Source organism: Zalophus californianus, chromosome 4 (genome assembly GCF_009762305.2).
Source record: "Zalophus californianus isolate mZalCal1 chromosome 4, mZalCal1.pri.v2, whole genome shotgun sequence".
NCBI lineage: Eukaryota > Metazoa > Chordata > Mammalia > Carnivora > Otariidae > Zalophus > Zalophus californianus.
This window is the reverse complement of record NC_045598.1, coordinates 138,996,066-139,018,259: the sequence shown is the minus strand read 5'-3', so window position 1 is coordinate 139,018,259 and position 22,194 is coordinate 138,996,066. Positions and strand designations below refer to the sequence as shown.

The 22,194-nt window shown below is 35.8% G+C and overlaps 2 protein-coding genes across 3 annotated transcripts; both read left to right on the top strand.

Moving 5' to 3' along the window:
• Positions 1-1,513: 1,513 nt before the first annotated feature.
• FABP4 (fatty acid binding protein 4) lies at positions 1,514-5,645 on the top strand. 2 transcript variants are annotated; one of them, XM_027576244.1, is made up of 4 exons: positions 1,514-1,670; positions 4,111-4,283; positions 4,868-4,969; positions 5,430-5,645. In XM_027576244.1, exons 1-4 carry the CDS (start codon positions 1,598-1,600, stop codon positions 5,478-5,480), a joined length of 399 nt encoding a protein of 132 aa, XP_027432045.1. In that variant the 5' UTR covers positions 1,514-1,597; the 3' UTR covers positions 5,481-5,645. The 2 variants fall into 2 exon arrangements, with proteins under 2 accessions (XP_027432045.1, XP_027432040.1); XM_027576239.1 differs by having other exon boundaries at positions 4,799-4,969.
• An 11,805-nt stretch (positions 5,646-17,450) lies between these two features.
• LOC113912681 (fatty acid-binding protein 9-like) lies at positions 17,451-20,871 on the top strand. The gene is made up of 4 exons (XM_027576257.1): positions 17,451-17,546; positions 19,820-19,992; positions 20,491-20,592; positions 20,755-20,871. The coding sequence occupies exons 1-4, from the start codon at positions 17,474-17,476 to the stop codon at positions 20,803-20,805; spliced, it is 399 nt and encodes a 132-aa protein (XP_027432058.1). The 5' UTR covers positions 17,451-17,473; the 3' UTR covers positions 20,806-20,871.
• The last annotated feature ends 1,323 nt before the right edge of the window (positions 20,872-22,194 follow it).

Below are 22,194 nucleotides of genomic sequence, written 5' to 3'. Positions count from 1 at the left end.
TGTTGATCATGGGAGAGGCTGTGAATGTGTGGGGGCAGGGGGTACATGAGAAATCTTTGTACCTTCCTCTCAATTTTGCTGTAAACCTAAAACTTCTCTTAAGAAAATCTTAAAAAAGATAACCCAAAACCAAGCCAAAACAAAAAAGCAAACCATTATTAATTGAGAACATTGTCAAGTTATCACTGTATTAAGGTTGATCATTTTTATTTACTTGTTCAATGGGAAACAGATGAATTTTTAATAGCAAGTCTACCCGGAATGGTACATCACCCACAGTCCATGTATCTATGCAACAGTCCAGAGTGGATGAACATTATTACCGTGCCATTAAAAAAATGCAACAATTAAAACTTACTGTTGTAACATACTTTATCAGGCCTTTATAGCAACTTGTTTGCCTACAGAAAAAAAACCTGTCCTTTATAGAACCTCTGCCTCAAACATTTCTGGGAAGCCCTCTGGATACTTACATGGGTCTGTGAATCGATTGTGTGTGCTGCAGGTACTACGCAGTGGGGTACACAGTGTAGTGATTCATCATGATGCAATATTTTTATTTCTTTTTTCTTTTCTAAAATCTGGGTATGTTCATGGCAGTTTGATGCACATATGAACATCTTCCATCGTTCTGGTATGGGGTAGGAGGAGACTGAAAGACAGGAATACTTTAGAAAAGTAATCTCATGAATTATTCACTGTGTAAAAGAAGGAAATAAAATTTTGATATTGTGTGGCCACCCACCACTTCTGATCATTTTCAAGTAAAGCAACACCATTGAGAGCCGGATAAATTTTGAGCTCATAATAACATAATTCAGGAACTGGCTGAATTTTCTCAGTATGAGGAGCCTATTTTGGAAGGGGGCCTATTTTTTTTTTAAAGCCCCAATACTATGGAAATAAATACTATGCTCTCATTTATGGGGTGGAAAGAGTGAGATTAAGTCATTATTAATTAAATTGACAGATTCCTGGTGTATAATTTCTTTTTCACTCATGCCAAACATTTGAAATGAGAAATCTGAGGTACTTTAAGATGCCATTATTTATTTCGTTTTAATTGGCAAGTAAGTCCCAAGACAGCACTGTCCCAAAGAGCCTTTGCAATTACTGAAGAATCTAAGATAATTCTTAGGTTCCTTAATTCAAAAGAACCACATAACTGTAATTTTAATAGAAACTCCAGAAAAGGGGGTCAAAGTTCATCCCAGGAAAATTAACCTACTCTACACTGGGATAAATATGTATGGAAATAATAGGTACAAATTCAATGTACTGAGCATTAAACTCAAAATAGGAATGTTGAAAATATTTTGTGAACGCTGACAAATAATTTGTACTCTAAGTCAAATGACCATTTGCCAGGGAGAACCAAAGTTGAGAAATTTCTATTAAAAACATGACTCAGAGTAAAAATTGCAGAGGCTGGTAATGAAGGAAATGATCTGATACTGTCCCCAATTGGTTATGCCTAAGATCACATGACCTGCGTATCTTTAAAAGGAAGTTATCTGGACTCAAGAAGGTCATAGCACCTTCCTGAGAGCCACAGCTCTTTTTCTCATCTTGAAGATAATTCTAGAAAGCTCATAAAATGTGTGATGCCTTTGTTGGTACCTGGAAACTTAGCTCCAGTGAAAACTTTGATGATTACATGAAAGAAGTGGGTAAGAAACTCCGCTGTGGGGGGACTGGATTTATAACTTTTTCTCTGGGGGAAGAGGGGTTTATGGCTGCTTTCCATCCTGGAAGTATTGGCCAGATAGGAAATGCTGCTTTCTATACAGAGGCTATAAAAGTAGCAAGTGAGAATTATTTGTTTGTAGAAACATTCTAGACCAAAGTCACAACTAATGTTTCCTACAGGTGAACCAATATGAAAAAGGGTCTAACTGGAATTTTTATGGTCCACAGAAATGACAAGATTTTATTTCACTGCTAAACTGGGGTATCTTTGTTTTACTTGGCTCTTTGCCTGTTTCTCTTTCATTCCCTCTTGCATATAAAATAAATAAGATGATTTTTATTTCCTAGTGTTCAATAATTTCTATTTGAAGCTGAAAGCACACTATATTTCTCTTTTTTTAATGTAATTTTTAAAGTAAACATATATTAATTATTTCATTTTCTCACTGTCAATCTGTTAAAATGCGTGGCTGTTTTATGGGAGCCAAAATCTTAATTTCAGAAAATACGTTGTCTTAAGGGGTTAAATATTTTTTTGACTAGGAATTACATGGGATGCCATAGGATTATCAAGTCAAAAGGACAATGTTATATCCATAACATACCTCCTCCTTGATAATGGAGGCTTTCAGGGTTTTAGATTCTGCTAATATTTCCAGTGTGTTATGTGAATGTTCCCTGGATAATTACCGTGGTGAATCAAGGGGGTACGGAGGCTCGTTTTCACTCAGACAGCTTCTACCTTGAAAGCCCTTCTCCTCACACCCTTATGCACGATAAGGTTGTATCCAGGGGTAGCAACTTGAGGTGGGGAGGTTTACAGGGGTTAGTATTTAATCTCCCTATCTCAAGACTTCACCTTTCCCTAAATCATATAGTATATATACATTTTCCTTGCCAGTAAGTACTACTATTTTCCTTGTTTATAGACAGGAGGGAATTTAGGGACTTCAGCATAAGAGACCTAACTTTCTAGAATATCAACTAACCATGATTCAATAAACTAATTGGTATGTGCTGATACAGAAATGTCAGGATTTCAGGCTATTTTGCTATTGATTTTTAGGAACATTTTATACTTTTAACATTTATATGTAAATTCTTATACCACTGTGTTTTAAAATTATAAAGTACTGGGGATAATGAAAGACAATAAGATATCTCCTGAAATTAGTTGCTCTAACTGATGATCAATCAGTCAGCAGGTATTACTTTCATCAGTCAAAGAAGGACTATGGAGAATGTGATTTTTCCCAAGGTCAGCCATTCTGGAATTATACTTAATGCTGCAACCATTCATTATGCTGACTCACTCCACATATGTGAAGTTATATTTTGTAACAGAGCCAGGACTTGATGAAGCCAGATATCTTTCCACCTGCAGCCATTTTTTCAGAGAGGTAGCTAAGTAAAAGCCTCAGCATCACTTGTTTTGTACAGTATTTTTCTCCCTCTTACCCCTCTACCTAACCTTTGGTATAGATAAGTAGTCTTTAGTAAGAGAAGTAGCTTAGGTTTATGTACATGTGTTACATGTGTTACGAAATTCAACACATCTACGACTGTCATAAATTCTGTATAACATATGCAGTGACAGCAAGTTCCCACTGTCTACATTAAGTTGTAAATTGTTCATCCCTTACCTTACTTACATAAGAAAAAAGTTCCCTTTTTAAAAGAGGGGTTTGCAGCTGAGGTGATTGAGAATCAAGGTATTGAATTCTAAACTTACTAAAATAGTGGTTCTTTTCAATTTTGCCTTTTGGAGAAATTAATCAAAATCTTCATTTTGTAGTGATTTGGAAAAGCCAAGAAAATAGGACTTGGCAGCAAATGCCATGAAATGTGACTTTTGTACACCCAAACAGATTATTTTTAAGTGGAGTAACTCTGTATTTGTTTTAAAAACCCTATTGAGAATTCTGTCTTTGACCATGGATTTTTGTTTTCCAAAAAGGAAAGGTCAAGATGACCCAGGTGTTTCATGAGTTGAGCAAAATGATAGTTGCTGCCCTAATGGTTGAGGTGGCCAGTTAGAGAGTGTAGTGACTATATATATATACATATATATACATATATATATATATATATATATTTCAGAAGACTTAATCTTTCTCAAAATTAACAATGTATCTCCTGTGGAGTTGTATCTGCGCAGAAGAAGAAATTTAGGTAGACCTACACTTAGTCGTGCCATGGGTTTCTTTGAATATTAGCCTGCTTTACTTATCTGCAGCTGCTGTCTTATGAGGCTTTTAACAAACTCACCGGTATCTTTTTCCTTTTATGCACACACCCCCACCTGTACACACTAACCTACCTATACATACACAAACACACACATACGCTGCAGTTCTGACTTTGTTAAAGTTGTGAAGGAAAACTGGACTTGACATTTCTTTTTTCTTTTCCCAACTGTAGGAGTGGGCTTTGCCACCAGGAAAGTGGCTGGCATGGCCAAACCCAACATGATCATCAGTGTGAATGGGGATGTGATCACCATTAAATCAGAAAGTACCTTTAAAAATACTGAGGTTTCCTTCAAACTGGGCCAGGAATTTGATGAAGTTACTGCAGATGACAGAAAAGTCAAGGTGAGGAAGAAGGAATTGGAGCAGAATAAAAGCACGGTTTCTAAAAGACTGCTGCCTAGAAGAAGCCATTTTGTATAAAAGGAGGGGAACTATTCTATCACAGGTCAAAGATCCCTGACTTCCTAGATTTAAACCATGTTGCCTTTGATATTTAGTTAGTGAATCTTCTCCTTTCTATAAAGTTGTCTTTATTCTTTTAAAAAAAGTGATTAACACAATTTATTTGTCATACAATATACAGATTATCTGAAGTGAATTAAAATAACATAACAATGTTAGAGAATGTTCATGAAAGACTAGAAGCAAAAAAGGAGAAAAATCACCTATAAGACTGTCATCTCAACATAAATTTATTATCTATATTTTTTACAGTATTATTTCAAGTATGTGTTTTTGTATAATTTTTTGATCATAATGTATTATTTGTATGCTATCGTTTTTGACATTTTTTTTGTTTTAGTATATCCTTACAATTTTGAGTGACTAATGACCTCAAAATATTCCTTCATTCAAAGGTGGTGTATTTTTTATTTTATTTTCCTCTACCATATACCAATGGTAATAATTTTTTACTATGCTCACAGAGCATCATAACGTTAGATGGAGGAGTCCTGGTACAGGTGCAGAAGTGGGATGGAAAATCAACCACCATAAAGAGAAAACGAGTGGATGACAAACTGGTGGTGGTGAGTCTCTTCTAGTTGCTTAATTCTAGACTCTACTGCTAGGTCATCTTATAATCACTATTCTATCTAAAGAAACAGTCATGCTTGCTTGCATAGAACAAAAAAGGTGATTCCATTGGGATTATGGTTTCACTCTGGCAATTGCCCTTCATGCTTTTAAGTTCAGTCGAGGTGTGCTGTCCCCCAAGAAGCATTCTGTGATTGCTCTCAGCACACACCATATTGTATGATGCATTTCCTGTTATATTTCTCACTCATTATACATTGTAAAGTTCCTTGAGGGGAAGACTTGTGTTTTCTCGGTCTCCATAGCTCCCTCTTACTACAATATCAGGTATATATAGGATCTCAGAATGAATATTTTCAAATAAATACCGTTTCTTTCCCAACATTAAAGGAGAAAATAAATAACCCATGGTTTAGTCCCGTGATTGATCAAGAATTTTTTTTGTGTGTCTAGGAATGTGTCATGAAAGGCGTCACTTCTACCAGAATTTATGAGAGAGCATAAGTCAAGGGACATGGAGCTGAAGTTTGCATCGAACTTCTGTTGGCTATATTGTCCAAACATGTATTGTTATTTCCTACTAATTAGCAAGCGACTAATTTTCCCCAAACTGATTTTATTCAATGTGGATGTGTTCATTAAATAAAACTTTTTAGATTTAGAAGGTGATGTAACGATTCATTTATTGTGCTGGATCATTTCTTACTCATAATTCAATGAAGGAAATAGGAAAATTGTATTTTTGCTTTGTTTCTCATGTAAGTAATATGATTTTTCATGGTAATCCAAGGTAAAAAATAAATATTCGTGAATTTTCCATTGTCTTAGGTAGGAGATGATAAATTTGTTATCCCTGAATACGTGTTCCTTATGCAGCATGTTTACAGTCAAGTAACTATCTCTCAAGGACCTAAGGTAGTTTTAAGTGTAGTGAAGTGGCCCACAGCCAGCTGGGCCACATCCTGCCATTTCACACCTACCTGTCCTAGGGCATTGACAGAAAGAACAGCAATACATATTGCAGAATAAGATTTCTAGAACATAAATTTTAATCTGAAAAGTTACTGGTAAACAAAGCTACCTCTGGAATCTCAAAAATTAAGTGCAAATAATCCCATAATGTTCATTCCAGAAAAGAGATGACAGTTTGTAATGAGTAATGATGCAAATGTTCTTATAGTGGTTTCCAAATTTTTCTCTTTTCTACTAGTGGAACTTTTTTATTAAATAAAATATTGAATATGTTCTGGAACTTTTTATTCAAATAAAATCTCCATGGAATCCCAAATTAAAAAAAACAGACAAAAATGATAATGAGGCTTCCCAGACAGAGGCATGCGCATGTGCGGGTGTGTGTTAGAGAGAGAGAGGTTTCTTCTGCCTTTTGTGGAAACTTTGAAGCTACTCTAGAAATTACTGGAGTTCCACACACACAGATTAAAATTTCCAAACTGCATACTTATATTTTGAGTCAGCCAAAATCTGTTAGTGTGCTGCAATTGCTAGAATTCTGTTTGTGATGCTTACTTTAAGTCCATTATTTTCTGAATAATTATTTTATGCACAACACCAAGATATGAAGAGGCCAGAAGAGGTGAAGTAAGTTCCTGAGCATAAGAATTTACTTTCTTTGTGAAAACAGAGAGTCAGACTCTCACTTTGGGTTCACTGGAGGATTGAAGAACTCTAAAAGAGAAGACTTGTAGGAACTAATTAGGACAATTCTGGACACACCAATATTTATTAAGCACTTACTTTGGTCCCAGTCGCTTTGCATGCTTTACTTCATTTATCATCAAAATAATCCTATAAGGAGATTTTAGTATTCCTGTTCACAGATGAGGAAACTGAGGTTTAGGGTTGAAATGTATAAAGCTAAACAGGGAATAGACACAGAATCTGAAATTCAAGACAGCAACCCTGGCTGGGATATAGATCTAGGAGCCAACAATATCCCAGTGGTAACTTAATTCATCAATGGTGATAAGATCATCCAAGGATAAGGGAGACTTAGAAAAAAGAAAGACTTGAAGGCAATCAAGTGGATGTCCCAGCCACCTCAACTCAACATGTTCTACTATTGCTGCCCCCTTCCACCCACTCCTTAAAACTTGTTCACCATCCTATTTTCCAAAGTTCAGTGAATATCAGGATGTTTTGTCTAATTTCCCATTCCATAAATCTTAAAATCATCATTGAATATGTCTTCTTCCTCACTCCACAGCATCTATTTTATTTTTTAAAAATCATGTTGATTCTATTAACTTAAAATTTCTTTAATGTTTGCTTTTCTTATTCCCATTGCCAATACCACCAAACTTTTTTTTTAAATTACTTCAGGGCTCTCCTAATAAATCTCCCTCTTCTACTCTCAGTTCTCCCTTCTCTTTTCCAAGCCCTGTGGACTTCATAAATGATATTTATACCATAAAAATCTGACCTGGACACTCACTGATTAAAACATTTTAGTGGTGCCCATTGCATCCAGAGAAGGCCCAATCTCCGTAGCATGGCATGCATATTTGTCTTATGCTTGCCTTTTCTCATCTGTCTAGTTTTATCATTGCTCTTATTGTCTTTCCACTTCTGGCTTCAATCATACCAAGCAATTTTCATACTGTCTTGCCTCTAGTTGTGTGTGTGTGTGTGTGTGTGTGTGTGTGTGTTCTGCTTCTTTCTGTCTAGAATTCTCCCTTCCCTCATCTTGAAATTTCCTCATCCCTTACTGGTTCTTTTACAAAGTTGCATTAGGCGCCACTTTTAATTATGTGTATTTGTGGATCTAGTTATTTTTGAAAATTTACACTTCAAGTTTAATTCTTATTTTTCAGATGGTATGGAAGCATAGAGTAAGAAGATCCAGTCCAATGTAAATTCGCTAGATAAGTTGATTTTTTTCCTTCTATATTTTCATAACACTAAGGCCATAGATACAGTAGATATCTTAGAGTATCACTGCTCAAATTTATCCTGCCTGGGACTTCTTTGAAGCTCACAGAATCTTCCATCGTCTGACATTGCTTCTACCAACATATATACAGAAACATAAAGAAGATTCTACTCTTAAAGGAAGAGAGATAAGATCAAGAAGATACTTCTCAGAAAAACAGATATGTGGATATAGAGTCGATCTATATCTTGAAGTAGATACGAAAGGTTCAAAAAGCTATTCACTTAGTCTTTGGAAACTGTGAGAATTAGATGACATGATAGGCCAGCATATCCTTTCTTTTCTCCAGTTCCCACATTACCTTGGAAAATTGTCCTGATATTTCCTTCCTACAATTTCTGGCTTAGAAATACTTCTTCCAAAGTCCAAAGCATTACTGACTTAAATTTTTCTTTGAAAATTATGCATCAGTCTTGAACAGGTGACCTAGCCTGTTTAGAATAGTGATTTTTCACCCAAGTCATTATTGTGACTTGAACCATTGTGTGGTATGTCAAAGTAAGTTACTATCCATAATAAAGTACAAAAATTTATGAATTATTTTGCTTTTAAAAATAGATTACTTAAATTCAATATTATCCTGTAAAATATTGTTTTTTCACAAACTTGTTCTTTTATTTGCTTTCTTAAGTGGGAGAGAGAGGTTATCACTTGTACATGCGAATTACTCAAGGGTTTGTGAGGCACTTGTGAAAGTTATCGCTCAGGTGCATTGCTGCTGAAGGAAAAAATAGATTGTGAAGTCTTGAGTTGGAACATGTAAGCCCCCGAGATGGTTGTCAGGTAGTGATGTTTTTTATCTTTGGGGTCTAGCTTTTAAGCAATGTGTTTATAGCACTCCTAGCCAGACTCTATGGGTAGAGGAAATGGCTGGTGAAGGAGTATGCACAGTGCCTGGATCGCTTATTAGTGACCATCTCTCTAGTTAGTTAGATGTGAAAAACACAATATTGACCTTACATCCAATTATGAATCTATCCATTTGTTCATACACCAGCCCTCTCCCTAATGCAGAATACATTAAAAGGATTTACATGGAGTCAAACAAAGAAAAATGGCAGGCAGCAGCGAAAAAAAAATCCATTATTGAGAGCATCTCAAAGGCAAGGATTGTGTCAGATTTATAGCTGGGTCCCTAGACACTGGCACAGTGAACAGGAGAGTCAGAGCTTAATAAATGATTCTTGAATGAGTAAGTGAACTATCTTCTTTGTGCTAGGTGTGGTATGGAACACAGAAAGAATGACAACCCATATTCATAACCTCAATGTAGTAGAGAAATAGCATGAATACCATCACATTACCTTGGAAAATTGTCCTGATATTTCCTTCTCTTCCCTCTACCCTTATCCCCTTTTCCCCCAAATCTAGGAAGGGTTAAAACTTTCCTCCCCATGACCAAAGAAAAATGTATGTGTTCTTACTATAACAAGATATTAATTACCACATTCCCATTTCTCATCTTTCCCATTCACTAGGTTATCACTGCCTCTAGAGCAGATCACTTACATGTATATCCAGAATCTAGTACAGTGCCTAAAGCATGGTAATCCCTCAATAAATTTTAACAGAAGGAGTGAAGATGCAATATAGGGGAAGAAATGAATTATATGCTAAATTATGTGGTATAGTCAGTGGACTGAAGGAAGTCAAAGGCAAGCAGGACCAACATGTGCTAGAGTATTCAGAAAAATTTGCAACATAGAAGATGTATTTGAGCTAGGCCATGAAAGATAACTGTAATTTATTGCTTATTAATTAGTTTTATGATAGAACAACTTGGCAAATGCCAAGCAGATTTTGCATGTTTTTCAAGTTAAGGTGGCATTAATTCAAATTAGAATTAGTTATAACATTTGAATGTTAAATGTAATTCCCATGGAAATAAAAAAAGAAAACTGCTATAGAAAATATACAAAAGGAAACAAGAAAGGAATTTTAATGTTTCATTACAAAAATCAATTAAGCAAAAATGAAAATAGTAATGCAGGACATGAGGGATAAAAAAAGCTACAAAGCACAAGGAAAACAAACAGCAAAATGACAGAAGTAAATTCCTCCTTATCAGTAATTATTTAAATATAAATAGATTAAACACTACAATCAAAAGACAGAGATTGGCAGAAAGAATAAAAAAACATAGTCCAACTTTCTGCTATCTGCAAGAGACTAACTTTAGATCCAAAGATCTGAAGTTGAAAGCCAAAGGATAGAAAAGAATATTACATGCAAATAGTAACCAAAAGAGAGGAGAGGTGGCTATACTAATAACAAACAAAATAGACTTTTTGTATATTAATGAAAATTTCAATACATCGAGAATATATAATTATAAACATTTACCCAGAAATAGAACATCAAAATATGTAAAGCAAAAAATGACAGAATTTTTATATCTCAATAACAAAAAACTTGCCAGAATTAAAGAGAGAAATAGATAGTTCTATAATACTTGGAGAATTCAAATCTCTCTCAATAAAGGATAGAACAACCAGACAGAACACATGTAAGGAAATAGCAGACTTCAAAAACACAATAAACCAAGTAGGTGTAACAGACATATATAGAAAACTCAACCTAACAACAACAGAATACATATTATTCTCAAGTGTACATGGAACATTCTCCATGATATAAAGAATACAGATTGTTTCTATACATTTAAAAAGATAGAGATACAAAATATCTTCTTCGAACATAATGTGATGAAGTAAGAAATCAATAATAGAAGGAAAACTGGAAAATCCACAAATTTGTGGAAATTAAACACCAACCAATGGATCAAAGAAAAAGAGAGAAATTAGAAAATACTTAGAGATGAATGAAAACTGAAACACAACATATCAAAACTTATGGGACACTGTGAAAATAGTGCTAAGTGGGAAATTTATAGCTAAAATGCTTCTATTAGAAGAGAAAAAGAAAAAAAGAGAGAAGTTCTTGAATCCACAACCTAACTTTACAATTTAAGAAACTTGAAAAACAAGAAAAAACTGAACCCAAAGCCAGCAGAAAGAAATAATAAAAATCAGAGCAAAGATGAATGAAATTGGAAATAGAAAAATAAGAGAGAAAATCAACCAAACCCAAAATTTGGTTTTTCAAAAGATCCACAAAATTGACAAGCCTTTAGCTAGATGGACTAAGAAAAAAAGACAGAAGACTCAAATTACTAAAATCAGAAATGAAACTAGGGACATTACTTCTGATTCTACAGAAATAGAAAAGATTAGAGAACACTATCGTATACCAACAAATAGGATAACCTAGATAAAATGAACAAATTCCTAGAAATACAAAACCTACTAAGACTAAACCATGAAGAAATAGCAAATCTGAATAGACCTGGAACAAGTAAGGAGACTGAATCAGTAACCAAATACCTGATAAAGAAAAGTTCCAGGGGTTAATGGTTTCACTGATGAACTCTATCAAATTAGAGAAGAACTAATGTCAATCCATCTCAAACTCTTCCAAAAAAAAAAAAAAAAACTGAAGAAAAAGGAAGACTCTCCGATTCTTTTTATGAAGCCATATTACCCAGATGCCAAATCCAGACAAAGACAGTTGAAGAAGAAAAAAAATAGAGAGCAATATCCCATATAAATTTTGATGCAAAAATGCTCCACAAAATGCTAGCAAACAGAATTCAGCAGCATTTTAAAAGGATCATACACCAAGACTAATTGAAATTTATTCCGGGAATGCAAGCATGGTTCAACATACAAAAATCAGTCAATGTGATGTATTGCATTATCACAAGGAAAGGGGGGAAAACTATGTGGTCATCTCATGTGATGAAGAGAGGGCATTTGACAAAATTCAGTACTTTTTCATGTAAAAACCTTCAACAGACTAGGAATAGTAGGAAACTACCTTAACATAACAAAAACCAAATATGAAAACTCCACATTGAACATTCAACTCAATGGTGAAACCTAAAAGCTCTTCCTCTATAACCAGGAATGAGACAGAGATGTCAGCTTCTTCTATTTCTATTTAATATGTTACTGCAAGTACTAGTCAGAATAATTCGGCAAGAAAAAAAAGGTATCCAACCTGAAAAAGAAGAAGTAAAATTATTTCTGTTCACAGATGGTATGATCTTATATGAAGAAAACCCTAGAGATTCCACCCACCTGAAAAAAAACCTATTAGAATAAAGGAATTCAGCAAAGCAGCAGGATACAAGATCAACACACAAAAAGCAATTGTGTTTCTATACCCTAATGATGAACAACCTGAGAAGTAAATTAAGAAAACATTTCCATTTATAATAGCAGCAAAAAGAATAAAATATGTAGGAATTAACTTAATTTAACTTAAAGGAATTAACTTTTGGTAAAAGATTCATACTATGCAAACTACAAAACATTTCTAAAAGAAATTTTTAAAAGACATAAATAAATGGAAAGATATCCCATATTTCATAGACTGGAAGACTTAATATTGTTAAGATGTCAATACTACCCAGAGCTATCTATAGATTTAATGGAATCCCTATCAAAATCCCAATGACATTTTTTGCAGAAATAGAAAACCCATTCTAAAATTCATATGGAATCTAACGGGACCACAAAGAACCAAATTCTGAAGAAGAACAAAACTGGATTACTCATACTTCCTGATTTCAAAACTACTACAAAGCTACTATAATTAAAACAGTGTAGTACTGGCATAAAGACAGACATATAGACCAGTGGAATAGAATAGAGAATCCAGAAATAAACCCTCACATACATGGTCAAATAATTTTCAATGAATGTACCCAATCAATGGGTAAAAGACAGTGTTCAACAAATGGTGCCGAAAAAATTGGATATCACATGCGAAAGAATGAAGTTGGACCCTTACTTACCATCGTATGCAAAAATGAACTCAAATGGATCCATGACCTAAATATAAGACCTAAAACTATAAAATTCTTAGAAGAAAACATAAGGTAAAATCTTCATGACACTGGATTCGGCAACAGTTTCTTGAATATGAAACCAGTGGCACAGGCAACAAAAGAAAAAATAGACAAACCAGACTTCATGAAAATTAAAAATCTGTGTGTATCCATTGTGTTGATATATGCTATCAACAGAGTAAAAAGTCAACTCACAGAATGGGAGAAAATATTTGCAAATCATATATCTGATAAGGAATTAAGATACAGAATGTATAGAGAGCTCCTAAAACTCAATAACAAATAAAACAAACAACCTAATTCAAAAATGGGCAAAGGACTTGAAAAGATCTTTTTCCAAAGAAGATATACAAATGTCCAATAAGCACCTGAAAAAACGTTCAACACTACCAATCAGTAGTGATTATGTGAATAAAAATTACACTGAGATACCATGTCACATCCATTATGATGGCTACTATTAAAAAAACAAACCAGGGGTGCCTGGGTGGCTCAGTCCATTGGGCAGCCAACCCTTTGTTTCAGCTCAGCTCAGGTCATGATCTCGGGTCCTGAGATCGAGGCCTGTGTTGAGCTCCTTGCTCAGTGGGGAGTCTGCTTGAGGATTCTCTCTCTCCTCCTCCCTCTGACCCTCCACCCACTTGCTCTCTCTAAAATAAATAAATAAATCTTAAAAAAAAACACAACGTGTTGGTGAAAATGTTGAGAAATTGGAACCCTTGTGCATCATGGATGGGAATATAAAATGATATACCTGCTGTAGAAAACAGTATGGCAGTTCCTCAAAAAATTAAAAATGTAAATATGTGATCCAGCAATTCTGCTTCTGAGTATATACTCCCAAAATTGAAAGCAGTATCTCAAAGAGATATTTGTGTACCCATATTCAGAGCAACATTATTCACAATAATTAAATGTAGAAGAATTCAAGGTCCACTGACAGATGGATAAGCAAGATGTGGTATTTACATACAGTGGAATATTATTAAGTATTAAAAAGGAAGGAAATTCTGACACATGGTACAACACAGATGAAACTTACGGAATTTATGCTGAGTGAAATATGCCAGTCGCAAAAACACAAATACTGTATGATTCCACTTAGGTGAGGTACTTAGAGCAGTTAAAATCGTAGAGACCAAAAGAAGAATAGTGGTTGCCAGGGGCGGGGAGAAGGGGACAATCAGATTATTGTTTAGTAGGTATAGCATTTCAGTTGTGCAAGAGAAAGAGTTCTGGAAATGATGGTCATGATGGTTCCACAACAATATGAATGTATTTAATGCCACTGAACTGTACATTTAAGAATGGTCCAGGTATTATTATGCTACATGTATTTTACCACAACAAAAAATTGGAAAATGGGGGCGCCTGGGTGGCTCAGTCGTTAAGTGTCTGCCTTCAGCTCAGGTCATGATCCCGGGATCCTGGGATCGAGCCCCACATCAGGCTCCCTGCTCCTCTCCCTGCTTGTGTTCTCCCTCTCCCTGCTTGTGTTCTCTCTCTCACTGTGTCTCTGTCAAATAAATAAATAAAATCTTTAAAAAAAATTGGAAAATAAATCTAGTGTGGCTCCAGCTAAAATAGTATATGTACAGCAATAAATTACCAGACATACTTCTGAATACTTCTGTAGCTGCCAGCATATTTTTATTTTTTACCACTATTCCTCACCAGTGGAGAATGTGGCATCTCAAAATTAAGCCTTTTTAAAAACTACTTAATATCTAAAATGTCACAAGAAAAGAGTTAATATAGAAGATGAGATACTGGAGAAACATATAAAAAGGAGATAATGGAGAAATAAGCATTGTAACTATCATGAAAACAAGATGTGTGACTGTTCTATAACAAATTACTGTATTCTAGTTCCTTCGCTAGGATTAGCAATTAAGAACATTCTCACTTGACTTTAAAAGAATGCCACCATTTTTTTTTAAAGAGAATTGAATAAACCTACCTGTTACAGGAGGGTTGTCTTAAAAATGAAAATAAATCCTGCTTAACCGAAGCAAAAAAAAAAAAAAAAAAAGAACATTCTCACTTGAAAAATTTTTTACTTGAGGGAATGGTGTTTTTCATTTTGTTTTGTTTTGATAATCAAACAAGAAAAGCTAAAGGCTAGTGGTGCAAGCAGCAGAACTAGCAGAACACTTTCTTAGTAGAGAAGAGAGACTTGTATGGTAATAATGAGACACGGAGCAAAGACAAAGAAAGTCTGAGAATCCCTCTACCATCTGATGACCCTAATGAAAGACCTATTAACAGGAGCAGGTTGGGAGAGAACAATGTATTACAAGCTTGCCTATAGTCACTGTTAGAGAGATTAAGATCAGTAATGAAGGGAACTGTCAATTAAAATGAAATAAACACCGCTTATTCCTTTTGTCATTCATTCGTCAAACATTCATTGACCACCTACAGTATACCAGGCACTGTCTTAGGGATGTGGAGGTGAGTAAGAAATATTTTCTTTGCTTGATGCACTTGTAAAATAATTCAGGGGACAGCTGGAAGATAACTACTCGCAATACTATGAGAAATGTTCTCCAATACACTTCTGTTAGAGTTTAATTGTATTACATACTAGGGATCAATTAGCTCTGAACAAGTTTCACAGAGAAGGAAATGTTTGAGTCAGACCTGGAAAGGTGGGAGTTGCTATGCATGAGGCCAATATCATAGGATACATGGAATTGGTTGCTTTGAGAGTCCAAATTAATCATTTAGGTAAAGCTATTTACTAAGGCATATTACAAAGGCTTAAGCTGCAAGTAACAAAAACTCAGACACACCGTTGTTTAAATAATAATGAAATTTATTAATTCACAAATTCAAAATTCCAGAAATAAAATGGTCTTAGGTCCTCCCCACTTTCCCCTCTGCCATCCTCAGTTTTGGCTTCATCTTTGAATTGGTAACACAGTGGGTGCAGGAGCCCTAAATATCATACAAAAAAGCAAAATGTGCAGAGGAGAAGAGAAACGGTCCCTCTGGCTCTTTCTTTTAGGGGTAAGGGAATTTTATGGAGGCCAGAATTTTTACTTTCCCTTTTGTCTCACGGGACAACTGAGTTCTCTAAATGGACCACAGGGTTGATTTCTGAATCAATCAATGGAAGGGAAATTGGAGCAAGGATGATTATACTAATGTACCTTAGCCCACTGGCAGACGTATATAGCCATGGTGGCGGGGCGTGCTATCCTTTCAAGCAGATAATGTAAATACCCATCTAGAACCAGTAAAGCAAGATCTGATCGTTTGTTCTTTATTTGAACATCACCTCTGAGTATACTTTCAACTGTTAAGGCACGTATTTTGGGGAGAGGTCTCAGTTTCCTGAAACTGATTCTAGAGTTTTTGCTTCCCCTGTTTTGCCCTCCAAATATTTTAGTAACTATTCCATCTCTAAAGATACTGCATTGTAAATTTCTTCTTCACATGTTGTCATCAAAAGAAATTCTTTATCCCACTTAAGTTATAACATTATGGTGCCAAAACATCAACCTTTTTAAAAATTTGTTTTTTCCACAAACAGATGATTTAAATATTTCTTTGAATGGAAGAAATATTTGACACAAGCAGAATATAGTATGAATATTCTTCTTCTGGTGCCTAATTTTCCAGCCTTTTTCAAAACAACTGGAATTCAAAGCTGAGATATAAATCTAGAGCCTCTGAATCTAATCCTTTTCAGTAAAGGCAAAATTGCAAAGCCCATATTACGTGGGTTACAGAAGATGATTTCAGAAGTCATTGTACAGAGATTTAAATTCTACTGCCTTTGTCTTTTAGAATGCAGATACCAAAATGCTGTTTTTCTCTCTAAAACTTCCCCTCACAATTTCAAGCGGTATCTTTGATGTTTTTTTTTTTCAAGTAGTATCTTAACAATCAAGATCACCTTGTAAGCCTAAAAGATTAATTTTCTAAGCATTAGCTCCACCTCCTTTTTAGGGCTTATGTCACAAAACACCATTCAGTGGTAATTGTCACCTTTCCTCCCAGTGGGCAATTACTCTTGATGAACAACAACGATAATATTAATAATACTCTATACCTCACTCCAAGCAACTGAAGACACTTCAGTTACATTAACTAATATCAGTTCATCAACCCTGCAAGGAGGGGAGGGGAGGATATTATTTTAATGAAGAGTGTGCTCTGGCACCATGACGTGTCCAAACAAAAAACAGCTGAGATGGACAAAGCGAGGATGTACTTCTGTTACCAGGTGGGAAAACAACCTTAGTCAGGTGTTTATTGGACATTTGTTGGGATATTCCTTCAGAGTTGACTCAGCACTCAAATTTCAAAGGGCTGATATATTGAAAATTGTCTCCATTCCACAAATAATATTTATCAGGTGACTTGCTGGTGTAAATCTCTTTCCTAGAAGCTATAATCATTGACTTAAATTCAACTTTACATGTTGATTTTCTGTTTCTCAATTTGGAGGTAAATAAAATGAGTCATGCTGGTAACTAGAATCTTTGGTCTTGCTGCTGCCCATTGGTCATTTCAGAAAAATCACATGATGAAGATGCCTTTTAAATTAAGATACTGGTAGCACTGCATTCCCTAAGTTTCTTGGGCTTTTGGTTGTGAGCGCCTCTTCTCAGCAAGCTTTCCATCATGATTGAGCCCTTCTTGGGAACCTGGAAGCTGATCTCCAGTGAAAACTTTGAGGAATACATGAAACAACTGGGTAAGAAATACCCTTACAAGATTTGGAAACTGGCAACACATTCTGTGATGTGGTTAGGTTCGCATTTTACAATGAATTTTCCTACAATTCTCTCTTTTGTGATCTTAGGAAATAGTCATATAAGATTAACAAAGTTTGTGTATCTGCTTTTGATTTTTTTTGTTACTAGTAATAATTGTCTCTTTTTGGAATACGAGGCTCACAGATACTTCCTTCTAGTCATTTTCTGTGTATTTAAGTCCATTTATCCTTTTTGAAAATGCTTCCTCATCCTAAGCCCTGGATAGAGTTTATCTCTAGCTTCATCAATTCAACTAATAGCATTTCCTAGCTTCAAATTTACAGGTAATAATCATATCTATAATTAAATTTATCAGCTAAGTTCTTTCAAGGTTTGCTTTAAGTTGTGACTTCAAAAGAACAATAGCAACAAATGAAATTTGGTTAACATTTAGAGTCTTCATACATATGGGAGATATTTTAAAAATATTTTGAAAAATTTTGAATTTTTTATTGGAGAAACGGAACACTTTTACTCATCGATTGTCTCACCAACAATTGATTGTTGTTCATCAAGAGACAATATTTCTCAGAAGTATAAACCCTATTCATCCTTTAGCTCTATCCTCAAGTTGAATAAACATTAATTATAATGACTCAGACCTATAGCAACTAAACTATTCTCACTAATGCTAGAAAAGTGGTAATTATTTAATATTTGATTAAGTAATTTTTAAGATTTAATTAAGAGAAGTCCCTTGCAATAATAAACTGTATATAAAGCCAAGAATTTTCTTTAAATTTGGCGGAAATGATCAAAGCATAATAAGTCACTGTGTTCATAATGTAACTTTTGTCCCTTTTTCACACTCAGTATTCACTTTCTCCAGGAGCTATAAGAAACATGTTTCCCTGTTTCTTCATGGATTCATAGACTCACCTGTTTTGAGTTTAAATTTGGGGGCATTAGGGAACTTTGGGCTTATGGCAAGAGTAGCACTTGGTTTGATTGGGAGCTGGGCTTAGGCAGAGAAGAAGAGCTGCGTGCCTACTGTGTGCCACCGCCATGCTAATTCCTTTCCCTTCACCTCCTGGCACACCTAGGAGGCAAGTACTACAGTCATCCATGCTCCGCTACTGAGAAAGCGGAAGGTTAGAGAAGGGAAGTAACATGCCAAGCTCACACGTGACAAAGCCTGCATTGTAACCACCCCACTCTTCTCTCTTCTGTGATCCGCAGCTAACACTGCCTCATTGTAGTCAGGTGTGTCTTGTCAGTTCCACAATCTAAATGTGAAATCGAGTTCGATATTGATACTGAGAGAGAAGACTCAGTTCTTCTGCCTACCCATTACGGGAATCAAGTTTGACAGTGGACAACCCCCAACCACAGGGCCAGGCTCTAAGCCAAATTGTCTAGGTTGCCTACTTCTTTATTTGGCCAGATCTGAATGTAATCTGCAAATAAGAGAGGAGCTTGGACTTTATTATTTTTTTAAGGATTTTATTTATTTATTTATTTATTTGAGAGAGAAAGTGAGAGAGAGCAGGGTGGGGGGCAGAGGGAGAGGGAGAGAATCCCAAGCAGACACCCTGAGCAGGGACCCTGACACGGGGCTCAATCCTACAACACAGAGATCATGACCTGAGCTGAAATCAGGAGTCGGACGCTTAACCGACTGAGCCACCCAGGCGCCCTGGAGCTTGGACTTTATAAATCATGATCTTTTAGAGTAGTTTAGATACTCCAAAAATTGTATTTCTTAGTTTGTTTTTTTTTAATGTGCTAAAATTCTTAGACTATTAGAAAACCTGTGTTTAAATCTCAGCTCTGCTACTTACCAGACACATCACCCAGACTAAGCCTCTCTACGTCTCTAGGACACTGTGTACTCATCTCTAAAACGGGGATAATTACACCCTCTGCACTGCTGTTATAACACCCCATGAGGTAAAGCATGAGTTCTGATCCCCTGAAAGTCACCATACAGATACACATTTTAGATGAAGCACGAGTCTGGAAGATTTTAGATGAGGCACAATAGCCTCAAAAAGTGAATTTAGCTTTTCAAAATGTCAAGTGTAATTACTAGATATACCTTCTGAATGGGCTTGTTTGGCTCAACCCCACTATCACAGTGAGCACTGAAGAAATTATGGCACATTACCCCCCCCAAACCTGAACGGAGAAAAGTATGTATTCTCTTTAAATTGCTTCCCAAAATGGTTGTTAGCACTTCCTAAATGTCTAATGAAGGCATGTTGCCTTACAGGGATGAGCACAGCAGCCCGGAACCTGGCAGGGTTAGCGAAGCCGAGAATCAGTATAAGTGCCAATGGGGATGAAGTGAACATCAAAACGGAAAGTTCCTTCAAGAATACAGAGATCTCCTTCAAACTGGGGGAAGAATTTGATGAAACCACAGCAGACAACCGGAAAGTAAAGGTAAGAACTAAGTCTTCCTGGTGCAAGAATCCAGAAAAGAACTAGATAACCCAGAAAAAAAACGAGAAGGTGGTTGAGCATGGTTCATTCATATCTAATTTGATTAATTACCAAGTCAGTTTGGGCTTGTTTTTTTGATTACTGCTGAACATCTCTAAAGCCAATCCCTTTGCAAATTATTCTGATGGTTAACAGGGCCAAAAAAATTTGACATGTTTTCACTTTTTTCTGATCTCTCTTTGTCACTGTATAAAAGAGCATATAGAAGAGAACAATTATTCACAAACAGTTTAGGTATTGTTCATCTGGGGAAGGAGAGCATTAATTGAATAATCTCTTGAGTCTTCTCTAGTTTGATATTAAATTATGACAAGAACTGAGGGGGGAATTTGGGGGAAAAGAATGTCAAAACAGAAATGAAAAAGTAGATGTCTAGTTTTCGGTAGGTTAGAGTGTAGTGAATTACTATTTCTAACTGATTCCTCTATGCATTTATAGAGCATCATAACATTAAACAGTGGTGCGATGATTCACGTCCAAAAATGGCTTGGCAAAGAGACAACAATCAAAAGACAAATTGTAGATGGGAAAATGGTAGTGGTGAGTTTTCGATGAATTGAATTTTTTAGATACTCCTCTTTGATGTATGCCTTTCAAGTTACTCAGTTGCTGTGCATCCTGAATTGAGAGTCTGGGGAAGGAGGGACAGAGCAAGTTTAAACTGTCATCTGCCAACTCTAATAGATCCCTTTTTGTTTTTAGGCATATACCATGAATAAAACTGTCAGTACTCGAATTTATGAAAAGGTATGAAGGAAGTGTCTACATCAGTGGAAACTTGTTCACTAACAGGAAGCTGGGACTTGAAGAAGATATGCCTCAGGGCCGGTGATTGAAAAAAATTGTTCAACATAAATTTGCTCAATAAAACCAACAAATTAAGTGCAGTTTTGGAGCTGTGTGATAGTGAGGGTTGGGGAGAAGCGGATTAATTGGTGAGGTAAGAAGCTACTTACTTGTGGTATGAGTATAAGAGCACTGAAGTCCCCTTAAGCCTCTGTCCACCTGACTTCCATAGTCCTTGAGTTCCCTCCAGTGGACCTGTTCCATTTAGGTTAAGACATTCTGTCAAAGAGTGCTCTGTGGAAATTCCTGTGACCTCACAGAGGGTATAACACACTGGAGATACAATCACTGGAAACTACTTTGGGCAGCACAGATGCTGAAAACCAACATTGCTGACTTTTGATTTTTGCAGAAGGCGGCTCTGCTTAAAGTCATTGGGATAGATGAAACACAAAATAGAGCCTGAACCTCATACACTGTGGTTGAATTATTATGGAAGAACATTTAAAATAATTATTGTCTTACTTACCTATAAGCCCATTTAAAATAATCATGCTAAGGCATCTGTCACCACTACTTACAGTTGAGTCTTTGCAGAATGACATTATGTTAAATGCCAGTCTTGAATTTCTAAATGCCTTGTTGGAATATATTTGTTAGAGCTACACAAAGTCCCTTAATAATCTCATTAAGGACTGTTGCCAGGAAGTACTCTCAGGGCTTAGGGCAAAAGAGAGTAATATAGGTAAAATTAAAGTGTAAAGTCTGAAAACCTGAGGGGAGGAAAAAAGGAAAGATGAAGAATTATGTAAATATCATGTTGTACTTTAAATTTAAAAATAGATAGTAGTTGATCAAAAATAAGTCCTAAGAGTTATGTTTAATATGTGCTTAAGTAGAACGTCCATGTAATTTGTTGCCTAAAGTGGAAAGGGGGTATACCTGGGTGGCTCAGTCAAGCGTCTGCCTTCGGTTCACTCAGGTCATGCCAGAGTCCTGGGATTGAGTCCCGAATCGGGCTCCTTGCTCAGCAGGAAGCCTGCTTCTCCCTCTCCCTCTGCCTGCTGCTCCCCCTGCTTATGTTCTCTCTCTCTCTGACAAATAAATAAATAAAATCTTAAAAAAATATATATAGTGGAAAGGGGCTGTATCAGTAATTACATTCGGACAACAGGCATAAATGGGAACTGCCCTAGGCAACCTGGGGGGAATGGCCACCTTAGTAGGATGAAATTGAAAGGTAATATACAAAAGCACTGAGCATGGGCCTGGGGCAAGAAATGAATCAAGGAAAGTAAGGGGGTCAAGGAAAGGAACTAGGATTGTCATAGTAAAACCAGAAGCATAACAGCTGTG